This window comes from Canis aureus, chromosome 12 (genome assembly GCF_053574225.1).
Source record: "Canis aureus isolate CA01 chromosome 12, VMU_Caureus_v.1.0, whole genome shotgun sequence".
Classification (NCBI taxonomy): Eukaryota; Metazoa; Chordata; class Mammalia; order Carnivora; family Canidae; genus Canis; species Canis aureus.
The window spans coordinates 7,090,286-7,113,908 of NC_135622.1; the positions used below are offsets into that span (position 1 = coordinate 7,090,286).

At 38.2% G+C, this 23,623-nt stretch overlaps 1 protein-coding gene across 14 annotated transcripts in view; it reads left to right on the forward strand.

The window, feature by feature from the left end:
• Nucleotides 1–22,960, forward strand: part of PRKAB2 (protein kinase AMP-activated non-catalytic subunit beta 2) — a 29,001-nt gene extending 6,041 nt beyond the window's left edge. For 2 of the 14 annotated variants that reach the window (XM_077842577.1, XM_077842579.1), the window contains exons 6-8: nucleotides 2,441–2,574; nucleotides 3,242–3,310; nucleotides 5,398–9,924. In XM_077842577.1, coding sequence (XP_077698703.1) covers nucleotides 2,441–2,574; nucleotides 3,242–3,310; nucleotides 5,398–5,475 — 281 coding nt within the window. In that variant the 3' untranslated portion in view covers nucleotides 5,476–9,924. Of the gene's footprint in view, nucleotides 1–2,440; nucleotides 2,575–3,241; nucleotides 3,311–3,709; nucleotides 3,783–4,230; nucleotides 4,269–5,397; nucleotides 9,925–13,462; nucleotides 13,651–22,496 lie in introns of those variants that run through there. The other 12 variants (XR_013348887.1, XR_013348889.1, XR_013348888.1 and 9 more) reach the window with 12 other exon arrangements.
• The last annotated feature ends 663 nt before the right edge of the window (nucleotides 22,961–23,623 follow it).

Genomic DNA, 23,623 nt, shown 5'->3' on the forward strand with positions numbered 1-23,623 from the left:
CTAGGTGCCCCATGATTTCAAACTTTTTAACTAGGATCTACAGCAAGACATTTGTTTTACATTATAACTCAATTCTCTCTCTCTCTCTCCCCCCCATCCATCCCCCCACGCCTGTAACACAAGTCTCAGCAGAATGTGTGTCTTTGTTACATGTGATACCCCCTTTTTTTTTAAGGGATTTTCTTTAGTTTTTCTTAAAAAAAAAAAAAGATTTTATTTATTCATGAGAGACACACAGAGAGAGAGAGAGAGGCAGAGAGGCAGAGACACAGGCAGAGGGAGAAGCAGGCTCCATGCAGGGAGCCCGACGTGGGAATCTATCCCAGGTCTCCAGGATCAGGCCCTGGGCTGAATGTGGCACTAAACCGCTGAGCCACCCGGGGTTGCCCCATGTGATACAGTTTATTTTCTATTTTTTCCTTTCTTTCATGAGCTACCAAAGTGCTTTATAGTTTAAAAATCTACTTCTGGTAATATTTCAAGTTTTCATTGACCTTTTGACAATTTACCCAACCCAGGCTAGTTTTGTTTAGTTTGCCTTGTTTAGCTGCATTAGTTTAATCCTGCCAGTTTGATAGGTTGGCTGGCAGTATATTTTTATTTAGTCCTCTAACTATGGCAGCCTTTGGGGAGAAAGGGTTACAAAAACCCCACAACTCTGTGGTGTATATGTTAACTGAAGTTTTGTAAGTTTTGGTTAAAAAAAATGTTCTTGGTAGAGGAAAAGACCTGTATCCTTTGGTTTCTCCCAATGTTACTTTTCCATGGCTTTCATCACATTTGCTCCAGCATCAGAAGAGTGATTTGCTAACCACATCCACAGTTACCATCTCAATATGCGACATTAAAGGCTATAACTATCTAAAGAACTGGGCACCTTATTTCCAGTGAGCACACTTTGCCTTTGTGTGTTCAAAGCCTGCTACTCACTAACTTTGAAGTCATAGACTGGTCTTCAACCTTTCTGGTTCTCAGTTCCGTATCACTAAAATCAGAGGCTTAGAATCACAGTGATTCTCAGCTGAGGAGACACAAGCTTCAGTGGAGCATATTAGAATCTCAGGGCACAAGGGTGGTTTATGCAGCTTCTAAAAGACCAGCAGTATAGTAATTGTTTGTTTATGAAAATCATGCAAATATTTTCATCATATAAGCTCAGAAAATAAAGGTGAACATTCTTCTTGACTGGTGGGGCAGTGGTTAACAAGGGTTTAATTATACTGAATTAAATGATGAGACCACTTGCAGCTCTACGTTTTTGCATTATATGATTCTGGCGAAGCAACTGGTGAACAAGAGATATAGAATCAAAATTATATAGAAAGAGAACTAGCATACTTTTGATATTTCTCTCTTCTCTCTTTCACCCAATTTCCTGATTTACTTTGTATCTGTATGGATTTAACTATTTTGGACTTTTCATATAAATAGTATCACACAATATGTGGTCTTTGGTGTTTGGCTTCTTTCACTTAGCATGTTTTCAGAGTTCATCCATGTTGTAATATGTATTAGTACTTCACTCCTTTTTATGGCTGAATAAAATTCCACTGAATGGATATGTGATTTTGTTTATCCATTCATTAACTGATTGATATTTGGATCATTTCTACTTTTTGTCTAGTATAAACAGTGCTCTTCTGAACATTTGTGGTCAAGTCTTTGTGTGGACATATGTTTTCATTTCCCAAGACTATGACTGCTTTATTTTAACTTTTGGAGGAATTACCCAATTGTTCTCCAAAGCTGCTACACCATTTTACATTCCTGCTAGCAATGGGGATAGTAAAAAGGTTCCAATTTCTCCACAGCCTCACCACCAATTATTATTGTGTCCTTTATCATAGCCATTTTAATGAGTGTAGAGTGGTATTTGATTTACATTTCCCTAACAACTACTACATTGTTAGTAGTCTTGTCGTCATTGTTGCAATCATTGTAATGTCAGCAGTCTTAGAGTTGATAACCTTGTTGTTTGTTGCTTGGGTGGAAAAAAGGAAAAACCTAATTTTTTCACATCTTTTGACAGTTTACAAAGCATTGTCATATCTGCTAACTCATTTGATTCCTGTAAAAACATTGTGAAATAGGATAGGGATTATTATTGTCAGTTTATGAATGAAGAAACTGACTGTAGTAAAAGGACTTGTCGCAGGTTATACAATTGATAAATAGAGTAGCTCTTCTCTGAACCTACGTCTTTCACTCCTCATCTCCTCCTCTGACCTCCACATCATGTTGCCATGTTGAAGAATTTCAGGGTCCACGTTCAGGATAACTCAGACTCTTTCTTTGTCTTACATGGTAGACCCAGCAGGTTACAAGTATATGATCGATGACTTCTACCATATTTAATATTAGCTGCCATGTAGTGACAGTTTTTTCATACATTTTTACTGGCTCTCCAACTTTCTCTTATATTTGGATAAATATCTTCCAGACCTTTCCAGCTCTCCCCCAGGGCCTTATGGTCAAGAAATGTATGTATTTCGATCCGAGGAGAGATTCAAATCCCCACCCATCCTACCTCCTCACCTTCTTCAAGTTATTCTTAACAAGGACACTAATATTTCTGTGAGTATCCTAAGAGAATTGCTGGGGCATGTTGGTGTTACTAGGACTGTTTGAGCCAAAGTTAGTAATCCTAAAGGTTGGGATTATTACAAAGCTGTGTTGAGAATATAAATCATACATATCAATAGCATTAAAGATTCCTTTTTCCAAGTCTGAATTGTGACTTGTCCAGGTACTGATATCAAAAGTCATAGTTATCGTCTGGGCCTAGGCCCAGAGCCATGGATTGCTAGAATCAATTTCTGGGACTAAGGCACACTCACCATCTGGGGATATACAAAAGGAGTATAAGGGGTTTGGGTTGGGTTTTTTTGGTCCATATAATTTACATCTCTACTCAATTTACTTGATTCCCACTAAGATTATTTTTTGCCTCTTAACACAAATCTATATATGTTGTGGTCAAGATTTTTGTTTTAGCTCTGTTAAGGGAGATAAATAGAAGCGAAAGTACAGAGTTTCTGCCCTGGACTCAGAATTTTCCTAATTCTCTGTAATGAGAACATAATGATTGATATATATTAGGTTGAGTGTATTATTTAAAAGAAATACATATTCTAGTATAGAGTTTCTCAACAGTTCCAAAGAGCTCTAAGGAAGAGTAAACTGTTTGCTTTAAAACTGTGCATTTAACCTTAGTCAGTGATTTTTTTTTTTTCCTCCTTAGTGTGACCCAGCCTTGCTTCCTGAGCCCAATCATGTTATGCTGAACCATCTCTATGCATTGTCCATTAAGGTAAGTGGTGGGCCTGGCTCTTCCCAAAATGGGAAGGCAAGGGTAACAGATGTTCTCCGGTGGTTACTTGCCCTGCTACCTCACTGATGCTAAAGCTGGCTGTAATGGTCAAATTATAGGAAAAGAAGTTTCTTTTTTTTTTTTTTAAACTAGTAGATGGGTTTTTTGTTTGTTTGTTTTTAATCTTAGTCCCTATCCCGATGTTCTGGCTAGCTGAATTGCCCTGTGACTGAATGAACTTTTTTCTTCCTGCTTTCTTTTTGGATAGCTATAACCTTTGTACGACCTACTCAATTAAATTAGAGTTCATTAGCACTAGGATTTCATTTGCAGACAAAGCAAGTTTATCCTCTAGTTCAGAGACTGCTTGAATGTGATTTAGACATTTGACTTTTAAAGGTGGATGTGAGCTGCTTTTGGGTTCTTCAGTCATATACACTCACTGGCTCCATCGTTTTCTGCACCAGGTAAAGGAGAAATGTGACCAAATTTGCTCTGTCCCCTCCAATTCTAGAGTCCTTTTTAGTTTCTCTCATGCTTTAGAGTCTGGGTTGAAAATACACATTCAATCTTGTCATGTTTTTGTGGTTTGGCTTTTGGAATGAGGTTTTATAGCTCATAGGTTTATGAGCTCTGTAGTTACTGGACTAGGCTGATTATCATCACAATCACCTGGGAAATTTGTAAAACTACCATTCAAAGCCTACCTCCCCAGAGATTCTGAATAAGTGCATCTAGGATGGATCCCCAGTAATTGTTTTTTAAGCTGCTTATATTTCTTAGATGTGCATCCTGATTAGAGAGATCACTGATACAGCTATCTTTAGCAGATTATGTAGTACTTTTCAAATATATATTACTGAATTTAATTTTTGTAATAACCTTGTGGGTAAGTATTATTTTTAACCCCTGTTTTATAGATAAAAGAAAATAAGGCTCAGAGAAGGTCATAATGCCAGTAAGTACCAGAGAGAGGACGGAGGTCCTCCTGTCCTCATTCCATGTTCTTTCCTAGAGATCACTGCTTCAGGTCTTTCCAAGTAGGTCTTTCTTTCACCTGCTTCTCATCTCTATCAAACCCTACCTGGAGTTGAATTTTTTACCTGCCTAACTTCTGTCATATTTAAGCTATGACCAGCATAGTCTGGTCATAGAAGGTTAATCTGAGAAGCATTCATTGTAGATAATACAGCATATGGGAAAATGGGAAGATGCATTGGTTTCTCAGTTGGATTTCCTGGAGCTCCGTGGGATCAGACTGATTATTGCCTCCTGTAACTGCTCCTTGGCTATCAACTGATACTCTCACAGGGCTACCATCTCCCATGTCATACTCTTGAGCTAACACAGCCAGGAAAAGAGTACCTCTTACTCTTCATATTGGTTCTAACCCAGGTCCAGGTCTTGATTACTGTGATTCAGCTTGGCCTTGACCCATTCCTGGTTCTGTCAGATTGTTTAGGCTGTTTGGAGTTGATCCATCGGATTGAGTGTCTTTCCAAAGAAGTTTTTGGGGTCCATTTTGTTCAAGGATGTAGAGGGATTCCTGAGTCTCCTTTTGATTAGAACGAACTTTTTAAGTCCATCCCTGGTATTAAGTGGAAATCAGACCTGCTTTGGGGCTTGGAAATGGGTGGGGAGGAAGGATCACTACCATTTCTTCTCATTGCATTTTAGACTTCCTTCTAAAAATTAATGTCAGGATATTTTTTTTTCCCATGCTAGTTTTAAGCCCAATATTCAATTTTGAAGTGGGGAAAGAAGTGAGGTAGGAGACTAATATTTCTTCACCTATTATGTGTCAGATATTGTGCCAGATACTCTCATATAATCATCAGAGCCACCTTCATGGTAGGTGTTGTCCTTTGTCACGATGAGAAAAAAGGCTTAAAGGCATAAGTAGATTACTCAGGGCCACAATAGAGAAGTCAGGATTGGAATTTAAGTTGAATTGACTCCCAAACCAACCTGTTTCTGTAATATCAACTGTCTCTGTTAAATGTGACAGACTGAGGGACTGATGGCTGGGGAAGAGCCGCTTATCATCCGAACTAACGAATTAGCTGCATGTTTTCTTTCCCTTGCAGGACAGTGTGATGGTCCTTAGTGCAACCCATCGCTACAAGAAGAAGTATGTCACTACTCTGCTGTACAAGCCTATCTGAAGGGATCCCTTCCTGGCTCCCAGGATTTAAGAGAAGCACCTCCCTTGCCTTTCTGGACTGGATCAGTCTTACTTAAGACTGGAAGGCTAATTTGCTTTGAGGCTGATATGTGTGTTTCAGAGCCTTTGAGTAGGATGCTCTGCTTTTGCATTTGATTGCAGACGAGAGCTTTATGAGTTCATGGAATTTATTTTTAAGAAAAAAAATTATATATATATATATATATAGACATATATATATACATCTATGAGAGGAAAGTTAATGGAAGCCTCCTAGCTAGATGTGTTCTCTCTGCCTATGGGGCCTCGCCAAGACCAGTTTGGGGGAGCTGCAGGAAGAACCATTAAAGGAAGCTTTTTTCCTAGAATGAATGAAGAGCCAACTCTCAGGATCCTTGTTGGGTAGAGATTCTACTGCTACCTTAGCTTTCCAAGGGATGGGCTCGTGCCAGACATCTGCCCTCCTTTCAGGGGCAGCTTTTCTTGCATGGGTTCTCTGTATTCCTAGAGTATGTGGCACAACCTGTGCTTTTTATACCGGATGCCCCGCAGGAACCCTTTTTCTTTTCATTTCACTTCACTTGTTGCTTTGATAACCTTCAGATCATTATCCCTTTCCTAACACAAAACTCACTGGCAAGTGACCCCTTCTTCCAAAGCTATGTGAGACGTGACCTACAGCACAGACTAGGGCTGACAGAAAGTCTCCTTTTCTGCCCAGCATAGGCCTGGGCCACTTTGTTACCACTTGTTTTAATTCCTAATAAGGAAAATATGTCTCAGCATTATAGGAAAGGCAGAGTGCAGAAGGTTGACTTCCTTGTTTTAGCTTAGTGCCATCATGGCTCAGGCTGTCCCAGCGCATTCCCATAGGTTTTCCCACCAGGCCTGGCCCTGCTTCCATATTTTCTTTCACAGATAGCATTGAAGGTAGGAGTGATACCAAGGAAAACTTTAATGTCTTTCATCCTTGGGAGATTTTTATGTGCCTACATTTTTCTTTAATTAAAAAATGCCTTTTCATTGTTCTTAAGAGACCGAATAGGAAAATTTTAGGCTCTTGATAAATGGTTCCCAAGATTTTCTTCAACAAGAAAGTAGTAAGTAGTCAAGCCTTCTGCAATCTGACATTAATGTGGCCAACCCTGTGCATGTCACTATGCTGAACACTGTTCTAGATACAAATTCAGGCTCATTTGGTGCCCCTAAAAAGATCCTTCAACTTAGAGACTCAATAGGCCAAGAAGCAAGAAAATCCCCCCAGGATTCCTAACCATGAACATTATTGCTTCCCTGCACCAAGTACAAACGGGATCGTTTTTTTTCTTTTTTAAAAGTGTTTGATGAAGAAGTGGGGTCAATGATTTTCATTTGTGGAATGAAAAGTAGCTATCCAGTCCAGTCTTGGGGTTCAGAGATAAAACTTTTTCCCAAGTATCTGTGGCTCTTCTATTACAGATAAATGCAAATCAAAACACTTAACACTGAAGGAGGCCAAACTTGATGCTCGAGAGATACCTGGACTGTTAGGATGTGTCCAGCCACACCAAAAGGGCGCCCATAGGTCAGTTTAGCTACCTCCTGTCTTTCCTATTCAAAGCTGATTATACAGTTGTCTTTGGGTGTGTAGACCTTAGATGCTGGGATGGAGGCAGTAGGGCACTGGGGTGGTTTTGCTGGGAATGTAAATTGCTGAGTGCTTTGAGGGTTACCTGATGAGAGTAGGTACTGCTTTAGCCACTCAAGGACCCTTCTGCAGTAAAAAGCTCTTGTGGGAAACCTTTTAGGGTCCCAAGCACTTTTTGAGTGGTGTGTTAAAAATCCAGGCCGAATCCTAATGTACTCTCAGGATCTACATTGTCTTTAGTTATACTATTGTTTTTTCCAATACCCATTAAATAAGTGGGCTACTTAGGAGAATTCAAATTCTTGTTACATGGAGGATTTTGTTACACTACTATTTCTTGTCAACAGTATTGAAGTATAATTGCCTATGTGTTCTGTATTAAAATTTTTACACAGATGTATCAGTAGAGTGGGACAGGAAAAGTTTCTCAGGCAAGAGGCTTCTGTGAACTAGCTCTGGCTCCAGTGACACCAGGTCTTGGTGCTTGTAGTCTTCATAACTTCCAAATCTGGATATGTGCAAAAAGGGTCAGTCTTCTAAATTCTTAGGTAATCTCCCAGCCAAATGTGAAATGAGAGCCTACCAGCCAGTATAGAAGAAGACTGGCAAAGGCAACTGGGTGATGCCTCCTTCAGCACTGTTCCTTCTCTGCCCTGCTAATATACCCTATGGCCCTGAGAAGCCCTATCACACATAGTCTGTCCCTAAGAAACAGTTCCAGAAGGTAGAGAGGGAAAGAGGAAGGTAGCCCAGAGTATAACCAACTCATTCTTTTATGTTAGTTAAAGGGATAGTTTATTTTCTGCAGAAGAGAGATTGGCAGATTTTGAAAATGAATAAAGGCAGAAAAAAAAAAAACCCTGCTCTTTTAGCCTTTAAAAAAAGTTTACTTTTCTGTGGGTTTTTTTGCTTATAGGAGTTTCACAGAGTCAAAGAAGAGTTAGAAAATCACTCTTTAGGAGGGCTAATCCTTCAAGGACTACAGCATGATTTGGGGGTTGTGGGGAAAAGGAAGAGTGACTGAGCTGAGGAAGATACTAGAAAATTAAAGGCTTAACTCAGAACTAAAAATAGCCTTTTTGTTGTTGTTAATTAAATGAGATATAACATACTGGTATCCTTGTATCTCCGTGTACAGAACCTACTGTATAAAGCATCCCATTGTCTCTTTTTCCTTGTCTCTACCCTTTCTTCTATATTCTGCTTTACCTTCGTTTGTAAAACTGACTTTACTAGAGTCTCAGGTCAAACATTACCTAAAACAAATGTTAGTCATTTTGCTGGTAATGGTCATGGTTATTAGCTTGCATGAAGCTTAGAGTTGAATGGGATTGGGTCACTCTGTAACACCCACTATGGGCATACCTGGCCTCGAGTGTTGGCTTTTTTTTTTTTTTTTAACAATGCTTATATGGTAGAGAAACCCTGTAAAAGAAGAATCCAAGAAGAGATTCTGAGAGAATCATACAAACCCAGGCCTCCCTACAATTATTTCTTGTCTCTTGTATACCTAGTGGATCTGAGATAAAACCTTTGCAAAGTGTCAGTACTCTGTGTATGCTGCTAAAATGAAGTTAAGTTGGAATGAAGTGTTACCTCCAGACTGTGCTTATATTAATCTGGGTATAAATGAAGGAGACATACTAATGATAGAAATCTCTGCTTCTAACTGGGGAAATAGGGCTTTTAAAATTTTGACCTCATATGCAATGATATGCAATAGTCTATGTTGTATGTGTTTGCAAAATATTCTCAGAGATTTCTAAGTCCTCATGTTCTAGTGATTCGGGGCATAGGCTTATGAGCAGATAGCACAGTTTGTTCGCACATTATTTGGGCTCATCCTTACAGCCAAGTCCTTGTGGTCTTCTATCAGGGACTGCTAGCTCCATGGGATAGAGCACCTGGGAGTGGTAGGGGTTACGGAGACTCTAGATCTAGGCATTTGTTTCTCCATAAGCACCCATCATAGTGGAAGGTTGAGGGGCTCTTGTTTCTGCAGTGAACCCAAATTTTTGGAGTAAAAGGGCCAAATCTATTTTTTAAAACTATAAGAAGAAGGAAAAGAGAGACAGAAATCTCAAGAGTCTGTTACTTAAGAAATCCAATTCTTAGCAATGGAATCCCTATAGGATTCAAATGTGGACTTTGTCTTGATTTGCTTTTCTCTATTGTGCTTTGAAGTGATTTGTTTCATTAAAAATGAAGTCTTTTATTAGTTCCAACACTAGTTGGAGTTGAATTAATCGTGTGTAGCACAGTGCTTTTGCAGTAAGATTGCTGTGAAATGCCAAACACTGTGGATTTTGTAGTCAGGTTAAATGGTCGAAGGATACCTACCTACCATAAGTATTATATTATGTATTTGATCAGATCATCTTCTTTTCTGTTCCTATTCACTGAACATTTACCTTACCTAGGTTACAGTTTTAGAACAGCCAAAGTTCACTGATGTCAGTTAGTCCTAATCTCCACACTGGGCCCCATATGTGAGACTTGTTTGAATTTTGGTAGATTGGAGGATGCTAGTTATTATTTCACTGAAGCATTTTGGATGAGTGCAGCTCTCATAAAAGGGGAATAAGACTATAATTTGGAAGAGAATTAAATACGTGAATCCTCCTTTAAATGGTGCTTTTTGTAACCTTTAAGTGCTGAGGTACAGAGCTGCTTCTCAGTATTCCACAAAGGATTGGCATACAAGAATGGATTTTAAAGCTTTTCCCCAAATGTAATTTGTTACTGGACTATGTGATGTAACACATACAGAAATGTGAGGTTTTTTCCCATAAAACTGTTGAATAAAGTATTATACAGCAATAATACTTGAGTTCTTCATGGGTCACTAATTATATTATAAAGATCTATCTGCTTTGGTAGTCTCAGAACCACACAAACACCTCTGGGTAAAGAGAGAAGTTGTAGGTGTAGGACACAAATCATCCATCTGCTACTTCTCCTCTTTTTGTTCCAGGCTATGCCATTATTAACTAAAGGAATGCAAACTCAGTGATGTGAAATTTGGCATGTTCTGTAAATCTGCATACTTAGCTGTTACACTGTGCTAGATTTGCTGAGACCCTAGACTAAGGGTTTTCACCCCTATCTGTACATTCATACCACCTATGCAGGTTCTGTAAAAATACTGATGTCCCATCAACTACTTCATCCCTAATTAAATGGAAATATCTGATATGGGATCTAGGCATCTGTATTAAAGCCCCCAGATGATTCAAATGCACATCCAGGATGAAGATCCTCCCTACTTATTCTTACTATCAGACAGATACTTCACTATATATGAAAGCAGATTATGTGCTTCATTCTGACAGAAAATCACTCTCCTTGAATGGCTTTGTTCTTGATGGAAACAGGATAATTTTGGCTTCCATCGCTTTATTTCACAGAGTTCTTACATAGCTGACCTCTGGACTTTTCCTAAAACAACATAGACTCCACTGTATTTGCCACTCTACAGCATCTAACATGGGTTAAATTTCTTTGAGGGAGACCCAGAGAAAGGACACTGGGAGTGGTTAGCGAAAAGAGTAGAGGAGGTGATAGAGAAGTGAAGTATGAAGGGGTGAAGTGGGGCAAGTGATGAAGACTGGTGGTTGCAGAAACAGAACAAACCTTAACCTCAACCCCCAGGAGCAGATCAAAAACTAACTGCAGACAAGGCACAGTGCCAGATGTGATGTGGACTAGCCTCTGACAGAATGCTCTCCTAAACATGCACCCTGGTCACTGAAATGGCATGGCATCAGAATTCTATCAAAGCCCAAACTTGCATTGGTGTGTGCTTCCTGAAGCATTTCTCTCTGGCCCACTTGGCTGGGGTCTTAAATTCCTTCCAGAGTCCCCTTGTCCTCTGTCCTGTCACTTATAACACAGGATGTTCAAAGACATCCTGAATCTCTCCCCTCCTTCATCCAGCAGAACATATGCAAGTCTTGAGTACCTCCTCTCTTTCCTCAACACATTCCTTGGCCCCAGGGCACTTAAACTGGCTCAAGATGAATTTTCTCCATGCTCTCCTACCAGTTAGAATTATTCAGGCACTCAATTGTGCTCCGAAGGAGACTTCTGTCATGAGAGTTTTCTCTTTTCATTGACTTCCTAGGGAGCAGGGCAAGGTTCTCTGTCAGAAGACCTAAAGTCCATATGATTTATGATATGTTTAAACCATAAGCAGGTTTTAACAAACTTCTCTACTACTTCTGAACTAGTTTAACTTCACTACAGCTTCCAAAGCCCACCTTCCTGATAGATTATGATAAGAACATCAGGTAGGAATACTAAGCCCCTGAAATAGCCACCAAGATTACTGCAGACCTGTGTAGCTGGATCTTAGGGGAAGCCTTAACCCCAGGTCGACTGATTCCTCAAAACTATGACCTATACCCTAGCTTAGTTCTTGTTTCCAGAAATCTTCATTATAGATTACAATAGTTCTGGGTCACAACACAAAAGTTAGGTGTTGAGATCAGGTAGTGGGAGGGTGTTGCATTCAGTTGGATCTCAGAAAATATTTTGGGGGGTCGGGAGACAGGCTGAGGATATTTTGGATGTTTGGGGTTTTCTGTTTTATCCACAAATGGAAACATTTCTGCCAACCTGAAGATAGTGTTTCTGTTTCTCCCCCAATTAGCAGATCTGGTTTATAGGTTATCTAGGAGAGTGACCTAGAGTTATGTTATCTGGGGATAGAATAGAGGAATTTGACAATCCGGGGATCTACCTATATAAAGAGCCAGATTGAGCTTAGAACTTCTAGCTATAAAAGAGAACTATAGCAGCAACCAGGTCTAGATGAACTCAAGTTCATGAAACAAGGTAGAACTGTCCAAGATGAACTGAGATCACTAGTTATTCCCTGTAGCAGTTGCTGATGCTGCGCATGGACTGAAGACTGAACTTTGCCCAGGCAGAGGATATCTGATGGGATAAAGTAAAACCAACAAAGCTCTTAGTGTCATGTAGCGGTAAAGGGATGACTTGAAAACTTGAGGGACTTCAGATGCATTGTTACTTTTCCCCAAAGGATACTTACTGAGGTCTGAACTTACATGGGATGCTTAAGAGCTAGCACAAAGGGGTGGCTCAGTCAGTTGAGCATCTGACTCTTAATTTTGGCCCAGGTCATGATCTCAGAGTCCGTAGGAAGTCGGCTTCTTCCTCTGCCTCTGTCCCTCCCCACCACTAGTGCACACTCTTGCATGCACTAGTTCTCTCTTTACCAAATAAATAAAATGTTTAGAAAAAAGAAATATCTATAGGAATACAAAGACATGCTGCAGTCAACAAGGTAAACAGTCACAATATTTGATATCCAATCAAAAATAACCAGGAGACTTTTGTTTCTCATCAAAATAACAGGGACTAGATTTACCCTCCCACCTAAAACAATGAGCCATCCAGACGGAATATATGAAACAATGGTTTTCAGTGAAACCAAGCAGTAAAGAACAGTGATCCTTGAAATATGGGAAACAAATGAAATGCACCCTTTAATTGCCTAAGTGGACTTCCTTGAGAATTTCCAGGCTGGTGAACTGCCTGAGTTGAGGACACAGAGCTAAGAGTCTTCAGAATCCAACTCTGCTAGAAGCACAGGGTAGAGTACTAAGGAAAGAGAGCTACACACAGATAGAGTTTTTTTTTTTTTTAAGATTTTATTTATTCATGAGAGACACAAAGAGAGAGAGAGAGGCAGAGACATAGGCAGAGGGAGAAGCAGGCTCCATGCAGGGATCCCGATGTGGAACTCAATCCCGGGACTCCAGGATCATACCCTGGGCCGAAGGCAGGTGCTAAACCACTGAGCCACCCGAGGATACCCAGATAGAACTTAATCAGCAGAGAGTTCCTTTGTGTATTCAGCAGAGTACTGACCAATGCACATGCAAAAAGACACTTTCTGAGTCTAGATAAAGAACAATCAGAAAGAATAAAGAGAATAGCACCCAGACCTCATACAGGGCCAGGAATAGTCTCTGCTCCTACCAGCCTGGTAAACTTCATAATTTGTGGAATAATGAGTACAATACTCAGCAGAGTCTTGCCTTAGTTGGGGAACAATTAACCCAAAACAAAATGCTTGTGGTAGGCAGACTAATGGCCCTCCAAAGATGTCTATGTCCTAATTCCCATAATCTATGAATATGTTGGATCACATGCCAAAAGGAAACTAAGATTGCAGATGGAATTAAGTTTGCTAATCAGTTGACCCTAAAATGGGCGGGGGGGAGGGGTTGACTCTGGATTATTCGGGTGGATGGACCCAATCTAATAAGTGCAAAAGGGAGGTCAGAGTGATATAATATGAAAAGGACTCAACCTGCTCTTGTTGGTTTTGAAGATCGAAAAAGAAGACCGAAGCCAAGGAATGTGCATAGCTTCTAAGAGTTAGAAAAGACAAGGAAATGGATTATCCCATGGAGCCTCCAGAAGAACAAAAACAAAAACACAGACATCTTTATTTTATTCCAGTGAGAACAATTTTGGATTTATAAACTACTGTAAACTAATAAATCTGTGTCATTTTAAGGCATTAAGTTTGTTGTAATTTGTCACAGCGGCAATAGAAAATGAATACAACACTGCTATCATCTCACCTAACATCTCAAATGCAAAAGCCATGGGATCAAGCTGCTTCCAAGTAATTTAACTCATCCTATAACAAAGCTAAAGAATATATACAAAAAAAAAAAAAAAAAAACCTGCAAAAATATCCTGTACCAATCAAGACAAAACTTACAATGTCTGACTTTGAATTTTAAAAATGTGAGCTATTCAGAGAAATAGGATGATCAAACCATAAAGAGAAAAAAAAATCAATCAATTCAAAATGACTCAGAATTGACACAAGAGGTTAGAAATCGCAGACAATGAAAGTGGAAAAATTATTTTATATTCCATACGTCAAAAATATAGAGAAGAGACTGAATATTTCTTGAAGATTTATTTTAGAGAGAAAGCGTGCATGAGTCAGGGGAGAGGTAGAGGAAGTAAATCTCAAGCATATTTCTTATTGAGCACAGGGAGCCCAACACTGGGCTTGATCCCATAACCCTGAGATCATGACCTGAGCCGAAATTAAGAGTCAGATGCTTAACCAACTAAACCACACAGCTGCCCCTGAACGTTATAAGTAGAGATATATCAGATACGATTTTCAACTTTAGAGATGAAAACTACAAATCATTAGAGGAAAAACACACTAAATGGAATAAGCATTAGATTAGACACTACAACAGAAAGATCAAACCTGAAGATATAGAAACTACACAAAATAAAACAGGATGAAAAAAGACTTGTAAAAATGAAAAGAACATCAGTAAATTGGGGAAAACTTTAACATAATAATTAGAGTCCCCAAAAGAGGTAATAGGAAGAGGAACAGAACAAGTATTTGAAGAAATAGTGACAGATTTTCCTCAAATTTGATGAAAACCATAAAGCCACAGATCCAAATAGCTCAACAAACCCAAGCATAAGATTTTTTTAAAAAAACACACCAAACTAAGACAAATCACAATCACATCTTTCAAAACCTATTATAAAGAGAAAGATGTAAAAGAAACCTAAGGGAGGAAAAAAGACTAGTTATATAAAGAGGAACAAAGATAAGGATGCAACAGAGTTTTCATCAGAAATAACACAGGTTAGGGCAGCCCGGGTTGCTCAGCGGTTTAGCGCCTGCCTTCAGCCCAGGGTGTGATCCTGGAGTCCTGGGATCGAGTCCCACATCAGGGTCCCTGCATGGAGCCTGCTTCACCCTCTGCCTGTGTCTCTGCCTCTCTCTCTCTCTCTCTCTCTCTCTCTGTCTCTCATGAATAAATAAATAAAATCTTGAAAAAAAAAAAAAAAGAACATGTTAGAACACAGTGGAAGAATATCTTTAAAGTACTAAAACAACAACAACAACAAAACCTGTCACCTTGAACTATTTACCCAGAGAAAATATGTTTCAAAAAAGGACTTTTTCCTGGAGGGTATTATGCTAAGTGAAGTAAGTCAGTCGGAGAAGGACAAACATTATATGTTCTCATTCATTTGGGGAATATAAATAACAGTGAAAGGGAATATAAGGGAAGGGAGAAGAAATGTGTGGGAAATATCAGAAAGGGAGACAGAACGTGAAGACTGCTAACTCTGGGAAAGGAACTAGGGGTGGTAGAAGGGGAGGAGGGCGGGGGGTGGGAGTGAATTGGTGACGGGCACTGGGGGTTAGTCTGTATGTTAGTAAATTGAACACCAATAAAAAATAAATCTAAAAAAAAAAAAGGACTTTTTCTTACAGTAAAAAACTGAAAGAGTGACTTCTGCCTGGAAAGTTGGATAACACATACTAATAATTCCTATTCTTCCAAGTACTCCTAAAACCTTGGATATTATATATAAAACAAACATAAGAAGACAAACAAACAAACAAACAAAAACATAAGAAGATCCTGAAAGACAGAAAAGGGCAGGCTGACTAGGGACCTCAGGATGCAAGGAATGAGACAATGATGAGTTCCCTGATCTCTCTAGTATGGACTAGCAAAGCGGCTGCCTAGCAAGACACAGAGGCCATTCAGAGAACAGTAAGGAGGCACTCCTACCCTCCCAGCCTGGAGGTGTAGGATATCAGGGGGACCTAATGGAGAGCTATAATTCCCATCCGTCCTGAATTAACACAGAGTCCCCTCTTGGGTGTCAGTAAGGCTGAGTGGAGAACCTAGACTTCTACCCCACCAACACCCTCACCTTAACTCCGTCAGAGGAATCTAGTGAAAAAAGCCTTGAGGAAGATCCAGAGTCTCATGACATAATGCTCAAACTATCCAGGTTTCAAACAAAAGTTACCTATCACATCAAGACCAGGAAGGGTTCAACTTGAATGGGAAAAGACAACTAGTATATAAAAACAATAAAATGACACAGATGTTAAAATTATCTGACAAGGATTTTAAAGCAGCTGTCATAAACATACTTCAATGAACAACTACTAACACACTTGAAACAAATGAAGTAAAGGAAGTCTCATCAAAGAAAAAGAAAATCTCAGTAAAGAATAAAAGATATAAAGAAGAAACAAATGGAAAGTTTAGAACTGAGAAATACAGTAACTAAAATAAAATATCAATAGATTGACTCAACAGCAGAATGGAGGAAACAGAGGAAGAATCAATGAAATGGAAGATAGAACAACAGAATCAACAACAGAGAGAAACCAAAAAAGAAATTAACAGAGCCTCAGAGAACAGTAGGTCAATAATAATAATAATAATAATAATAATAATAATAAAAACTAACATGCCTGTTATCAGAGTCCCAGGAGAGAAGAGTGTGGGGCTTAAAAAGTACTCAGAAAAATAATGGCTGAAAATTTTCCCAAATTTGGCAAAAGACATAAATCTGCAGCTTCCAGGAGATCAAACCTTAAACAGGATAAACCCAAAGAAATACATAAAACTCATCATAGCCAAACTTCTGAAAACTAAAGGGGAACAAACAAACCACTTGAAACACAGTGAAAGACATGACACATAGAAGAAAGAAACCATTTGAATGACAAAAGACTTCTCAAAACCATGGCAGCCAGAAGATGTGGCACAACATTTTTCAAGTGCTAAAAGAACTGTCATCCCAGAATGGCATAGCTAGTGAAAATCATACTGCATTTCACAAAGTTTTATATTTTATGTTTTCATATTTGTTCAGTTCAAGGAAGTTCTATCATCCCCTCTACTTTTTCTTTGATCTATGGAATATTTAGAAGTGTTTTATTTAGTTTCTAAATATTTGAGAATTTTCCATATGTCATATGTCTTGTTACTGAGTTCTAATTTAATTCCATTGCAGCAATAAAGTATATTTTATTTGTTTGATAAAACATATTTTGTATGACTTGAATCCTTTTAATGAGACTTGTATTATGGCCCAAAACATGGTCTAACTTGGTAAATGTTCCATGTGTACTTTGGAAGAATATGTTCTCTGCTCTCTTGGATGGAGTATTCTATAAATGTCAACTAGGAATCTTGGTTTATGGTATTTTTAGGTCTTCTATTCCTTACTGATATTATGTCTGTTTGTTCTGCCAGTTACTGAGAAAGGGCGTTAAAATCTCTGACAATAACTGTAAATTTGTTGATCTCTTCTTGCAGTTTTATCAGTTTGATTTTGTGTAATTTGAAGCTCTATTATTCATTGCTTAACATTTAGAATTTGTATGGGCTCTGAATAATTGACCCCATTATCAGGTTTAATGAATGACTCTCTTTGGTCCTAGTAATATTTTTTGGTCTGAAATCTACTTTGTCAGATATTAATATAGCCACTCCAACTTTCTTCTTTTTACTGTTAGCATAATTTATCTTTTTCCATCTTTACTCTTTTTTTTTTTTCATTTTGGGGGTATAGTTGATACCCAATGTTACATTAGTTTCAGGTGTACAACATAGGGACTCAATATCTCTATACCTTATGCTATGCTCATCACAATTATAACTACTACCTAATACCATGCAACATTATTACAATATCATTGACTATATACCCTATGCTGTATCTTTTACTCCCGTGACTTATTCATTCCATAACTGGAAGCCTGTATCTCCCACTCCCCTTCACCCATTTTGTCCATCCCCCCCCCGCCACCTGCCCTGTAGCAACCATCAGTTTGTCCTCTGCATTTCTAGGTTTGATTCTGCCTTTTGTTTGTTTATTCCCTTGTTTCATTTCTTTGATTCTATATAAGAGTGAAATCATATGGTATTTGTCTTTCTCTGTCTAATTTATTGCACTTAGCTTAATACCTCTTAGGGCCATCCATGTTGCCACAAATGGAAAGATCTCATCCTTTTTATGGTTGTGTAATATTACATTACACACACACACACACACACCACATCTTTTTTTAAAAAAAAAGATTTTATTTATTCATGACAGAGAGAAAGGCAGAGACACAGGCAGAGAGAGAAACAGGCTCCATGCAGGGAGTCCGATGTGGGACTGGATTCTGGGACTCCAGGATCACACCCCAGGCCTAAGACGGCACTAAACCGCTGAGCCACCGGGGCTGCCCACCACATCTTCTTTATCTATCAACACTTAGGTTGCTTCTATATCTTGGCTACTGTGAATAATGCTGCAACAAACAGGGATGCATATATTTTTTTTGAATTAAAAATTTATTTGGGTAAATAATTAACTTGAGAATTTTTATAAACTTAATTTTGCTAAAACTATAAAATTTCTAGAAAAATACATAGAAAATCTTAATGACTTTAGGTTTGGTAAAGATTTCTTAAATATTACATAAAAACACAAACAATAAAAGAAAAAGTCAACAAATTAGACCTTACAAGTTAGAAACTTTTCCCTTTAAGAGGATACTTTTTTTTTTTTTTTTTTTTTTAAGAGGATACTTTTTGAAAATAAAAGACAAGTCACAGACTGGGAAAAAATATTTGCCAAATATATATTTGACAAAATTCTTATATATATAAAGAGTTATTATATATAAAGAGCTCTTGCAACTAAATAATGAGAATATAAATGGGGTGCCTGGGTAGCTCAGTCATTTGAGCATCCAAACCTTGATTTCAGGTCAGGTCATGATCTTGTAGTCTTGGGATCAAGTCCCGAGTGTCAGGCTCTGTGTTCAGTACAGAGTCTGCTAGAGATTCTCTCTCTCTCTCTCTTTCTAAAATAAATAAATATTTTTTAAAAGAATATAAATAACACAAACAAAAAGGGCAAAACATTTTAACAAATGTTCACCAAAGAATGTATAATAAGGGGAAATAAGCACACGGAAAGATACTAAGCATCATTAGTCATTAAGAAAATGGAAATTAAAACCAAAATATGCCAGTACATGCCCACTAGAATGTCTGAAATTTAAAAACCTGACCATGTCAAGTGCTGATGAGAATGTGGAACAACTAGAACTCTTACACACTCTAGTGGGAATGTAATGGATACAGATACTTTGGAAAACAATTTGGTGATTTCTTTAAAATTTCAACTATTATATGAGCCAGCTATTCTACTCCTATTTACTCAAGATAAATGACAGTATATGTTCACACAAAAACTTATACATAGCAATTTTTGGTTACAGTTACAAACAGAAAAGAAATCAAATGTCCTTCAACAAGCAAATGAATTTAAAAATTGTGGCTTATCCATACAATGAAATACTATTCAGCAATAAAAGGAAACAACTTCTGATACAGGCAAATATTAATCAGGATTCTTCACAAAGACAGAACCAATAGGAAATATAGATGTAAATGTATACATGTTTGTATACAAACAAATATATATATATATATATATAATGGGAATTGGCTCATGTGGTTTGGAGGCCAAGAAATGCCACAGTCTGTTCTCTATACAATGGAAACCCAAGCCAGGAAAGCCAGTGATATAATTCAGTCCAAGTTCAAATGCCCAAGAACCAGGAGCTCCGCTGCCTGAGGACAGGAAAAGATGGATGTCCTAGACCAAGAAAAGAGAATGAACTCTCCCTTCTTTTGCCTTTTTGTTCCATTCATGCCATCAAAAGATTGGATGATGTCTACCCACATTGGTGAGGGTGGATGTCTTTACTCAGTCTACTGAATCAAATGCTAATCTCTTCCATAAAGATCCTCACAGACACACACAAAAATAATGTTTTACCAGCTATTTGGGCATCCCTTAGCCCACCACAGCATAAAATTAACTACCACAACATAATAACATGGTTAAAACTCAAAATCATTATGCTGAGCAAAAGAAGCCAAACAGAAAAAGAGCATAAAGCATATATTGTATGATCCAGAAATCAGATCAATGATTACCTGGGGAGGTATGTGAATAGTAGAGATAGGAGAGATAGGAGAGAGGGAGAGATTACAAAAGAGCAAGAGGAAACCTTGGGGGAAGATAATATGTTCATTATCTTGATTGTGGTGATGTTTTATATATATATATATATACACATCAGTATGTACTTTAAATAAATGTAGTCAATGATGTGTTAATTATACCTCAATAAAGCATAAAAAAGTTTAAAAAGCAAAAAAAAAGTGATGGTGCAATAAATGTTTTTTGACAAACAAAAACAGGAAATTCAACACCAGCACAGATGTTACAAATATATTAAAAGAAATTTTTATGAGAGGTGCTTGGATGGCTCAGTGGTTGAGCACCTGCCTTTGGCTCAGGTCATGATCTTGGAGTCCTGGGACTGAGTCTCACATCAGGCTCCCTGCAAGGAGCCTCCATCTTCCTCTGCCTATGTCTCTGCCTCTCTCTCTATGTCTCTCATGAATAAATAAATAAAATATTTTAAAAAGTAATTTTTATGAAATAATGAAAAGAGAGAATTCTAGTTGGAAACATAGCAATGTAGAATGGAATGAGGAATACTGGAAAAAGTAGATACATGGGTATAAAAAATTTAATGACTTCAGGAATTGACAACAATAGTTTGTCAACAATAATGCAAAAGGGAGAAGTGGATAAAAGTAGTTACAGTTTTCTAAGATTCTAGCAGTATTGTGAAACTAATCTTTTGTATAAAAATATAATAGGGATCCCTGGGTGGCGCAGCGGTTTGGCGCCTGCCTTTAGCCCAGGGCGCGATCCTGGAGACCCAGGATCGAATCCCACGTCAGGCTCCCGGTGCATGGAGCCTGCTTCTCCCTCTGCCTATGTCTCTGCCTCTCTCTCTCTCTCTCTCTGTGACTATCAGAAATAAATAAAAAAAAATTAAAAATATAATAAATCAGGGCACTGGGAGGGCTCGGTTAAGCATTTGATTTTTTATTTTGGCTCAGGTCATGATCTCAGGGTTGTGGAATTGAGCCGTGTTTCAGGCTCTATGCTCAGTGTGGAGTCTGCTTGAGATTCTTTCTCTCTCTGACCCTCCTGCTGTCTCTCTCAGATAAATAAATAAATATTTAAAAATACATATAATAAATTAACAATACATGTTAATATTTCTACAGTAAGCTCTCAAAGAATAGTAAATGTTAGCAAGTTAATAGGAAAACAATGTAGTAACATAAAATATTTATCTAATCCAAAAGAAAGCAAAGGAATAGAAAGGGGAATATAAAATAGATGATATAGAGAGAGAAACCAAGTAATAAAGTGGTAGATATAAACCCAGCTATAACAATAATTACATTCAATTTCAGTGAACTAAAATCTTCAAGTAAAATATAAAGATTAGCAGACTATGTAAGAAAAAACCTTGCCCTTAAGAAAAGACTCTGTCCCTGAGAAAATAAGTATTTTTGTTTAATTTTATGGCTCTTCTATAAGAAAATAACTTCATATACATGCTCAGGAAAAGATAGAGAGGGTCTTATGGAATATTTGATTTTTCCAGCAACATTCTCAAGCTCACATACCCTGATCCATTTGGGAAACAGGTGAGTGTCAGATCTGGAGAGTGTTAGATTCTTAACTTATGTGAGAGAAGAGATAATTTTCTCCAAATATCTTGTTTTCTTTCTAGCAGAATAAGCCTATCTCTGCCTGATACTGCTGTTCTCATATATATATAGATTCTGTTGAAAACACTTTTAAGGTCCTTAAAGTCACACATTATATATGGTCAACTCTGTGTCCTTATAACTATATAACTATAACTTATAATTTGTAGAACAACACTTTACCCATTGGATCTCAGTAAGTGCCTGAATTGAGTTCTAAGTTAAAGTCCCAAAATAGATGAGCAAAGATGCTATGTTTGCAGAATCAGATGCGTAGTTAATAACAGATTAGTTTATCACATTCCTTAGAGAGGCAAGGCAGTTGAGTGACTGTAGTAGAAATCAGTAATCTTGGATTTTGATCCCAGTTTTACCCTCCAGTACTTTATTCCTTTGTACCTCAGGATTTTTTTAAAAAAAATTGTTTGTTATTCCCTTTCATTTTATTTTAATTTTTCATTACGGTAATTGCATTCTTTAATCTCTATCCCCTATCTCCCCCACCTCCCCGCATTTCTCCTCTCCGGTAACCATCAGTTTGTTCTCTATAATTAAGTCTTTCTTGGTTTGTCTCTCTTTTATTTTCCCTTGCTCATTTGTTTTGTTTCTTAAATCCCACATGAGTGAGATATTCGTCTTTATCTGACTGACTTACTTTGCCTAGCATTATACTCTCTAGCTCCATCCATCCATGTTGCAAACTCAGGCTTTTTTTAAACTGAAAAGTGAGATCTATCTTCTCAGGAAAATGATGAAGATTGCATTTACTTTGAGGTTGGGAATATCAGAGTGAAACTGAGAGCTAACTGGAAAGCAGTTAGCTTCTCAGGAAGAAGATACATTATCACTCATCACTGTGGGAATGCTCCAATTACATAACTCATTAAATATGCCTCTCTTTTCTTCCAGCTGACTGGCTAAGGCAGATACATTAGCTTCGACATCAGCAGTTCCTGGAGATCTTGGCAGTACTGTCTGCACTGAGCCAGCCCAGAGCTCAGGTGCTGGGGGAATCTAGAGGCTGAAGTCTGCCGGAGACTGTGAGACTCTCTTCCATATGAGAGTCCAGGAGACAAGTCATTCAGCTATTAGAAGAAGCAGGTGTGGAGATCAGAAGAGTCAATAAGGTCATCTCCCAGACATCACTGGGCACTTTTTTTCAAACTCTGCATTTTTTTTTTTTTTAATTCACATTGCTGTAACAGCACTTTGTATGCTATTTGACAAATGATGGCTTCGAGACAAAGGGTGCCTCAAGAGCTGGGGTAATGTCTATTTTTGTTCTATTTTGAAAGGTGTAACTGGCTTCCTCCCCCCTTTAAAATTATTCACTTAAACAGTTATACATAACATAAAATTGACCATTTTAACAATTTTTTTAATTTTTATTTATTTATTTATTTATGATAGTCACACAGAGAGAGAGAGAGAGAGAGGCAGAGACACAGGCAGAGGGAGAAGCAGGCTCCATGCACCGGGAGCCCGACGTGGGATTCGATTCCGGGTCTCCGGGATCGCGCCCTGGGCCAAAGGCAGGCGCTAAACCGCTGCGCCACCCAGGGATCCCCATTTTAACAATTTTTATGCATACAGTTCAGTGGTGTTAAGTACATTCACACTGTTGTGCAATCATCATTCCCATCCATCACCAGAACTTTTTTCACTTCACAAAACTAAAACTCTGTTCCCATTACACAACTCTTCGTTTTCCCCTCTCCCCAACTCTTCATTTCCCCCTCCCTCCCCCCTTCCCCGCAACCACCATTCTCTTCTTTGTCTCTATGAATTTCATAAGTACATCACATGAGTGGAATCACACAGTATCTATCCTTTGTGATTGGCTTCTCTCACTTAGCATAATGTCTTCAGTATTCACTCACATTGTAGCATGTATCATAATTTCCTTCCTTTTTAAAGGTGAATAATGTTCCATTGTATGTTTATACCACATTTTGTTTATCCATTCACCCATCAATGGACCCTGGAGTTGCTTCCAACTTTTGACTATTGTGAGTATTGCTACTCTAAACATGAAT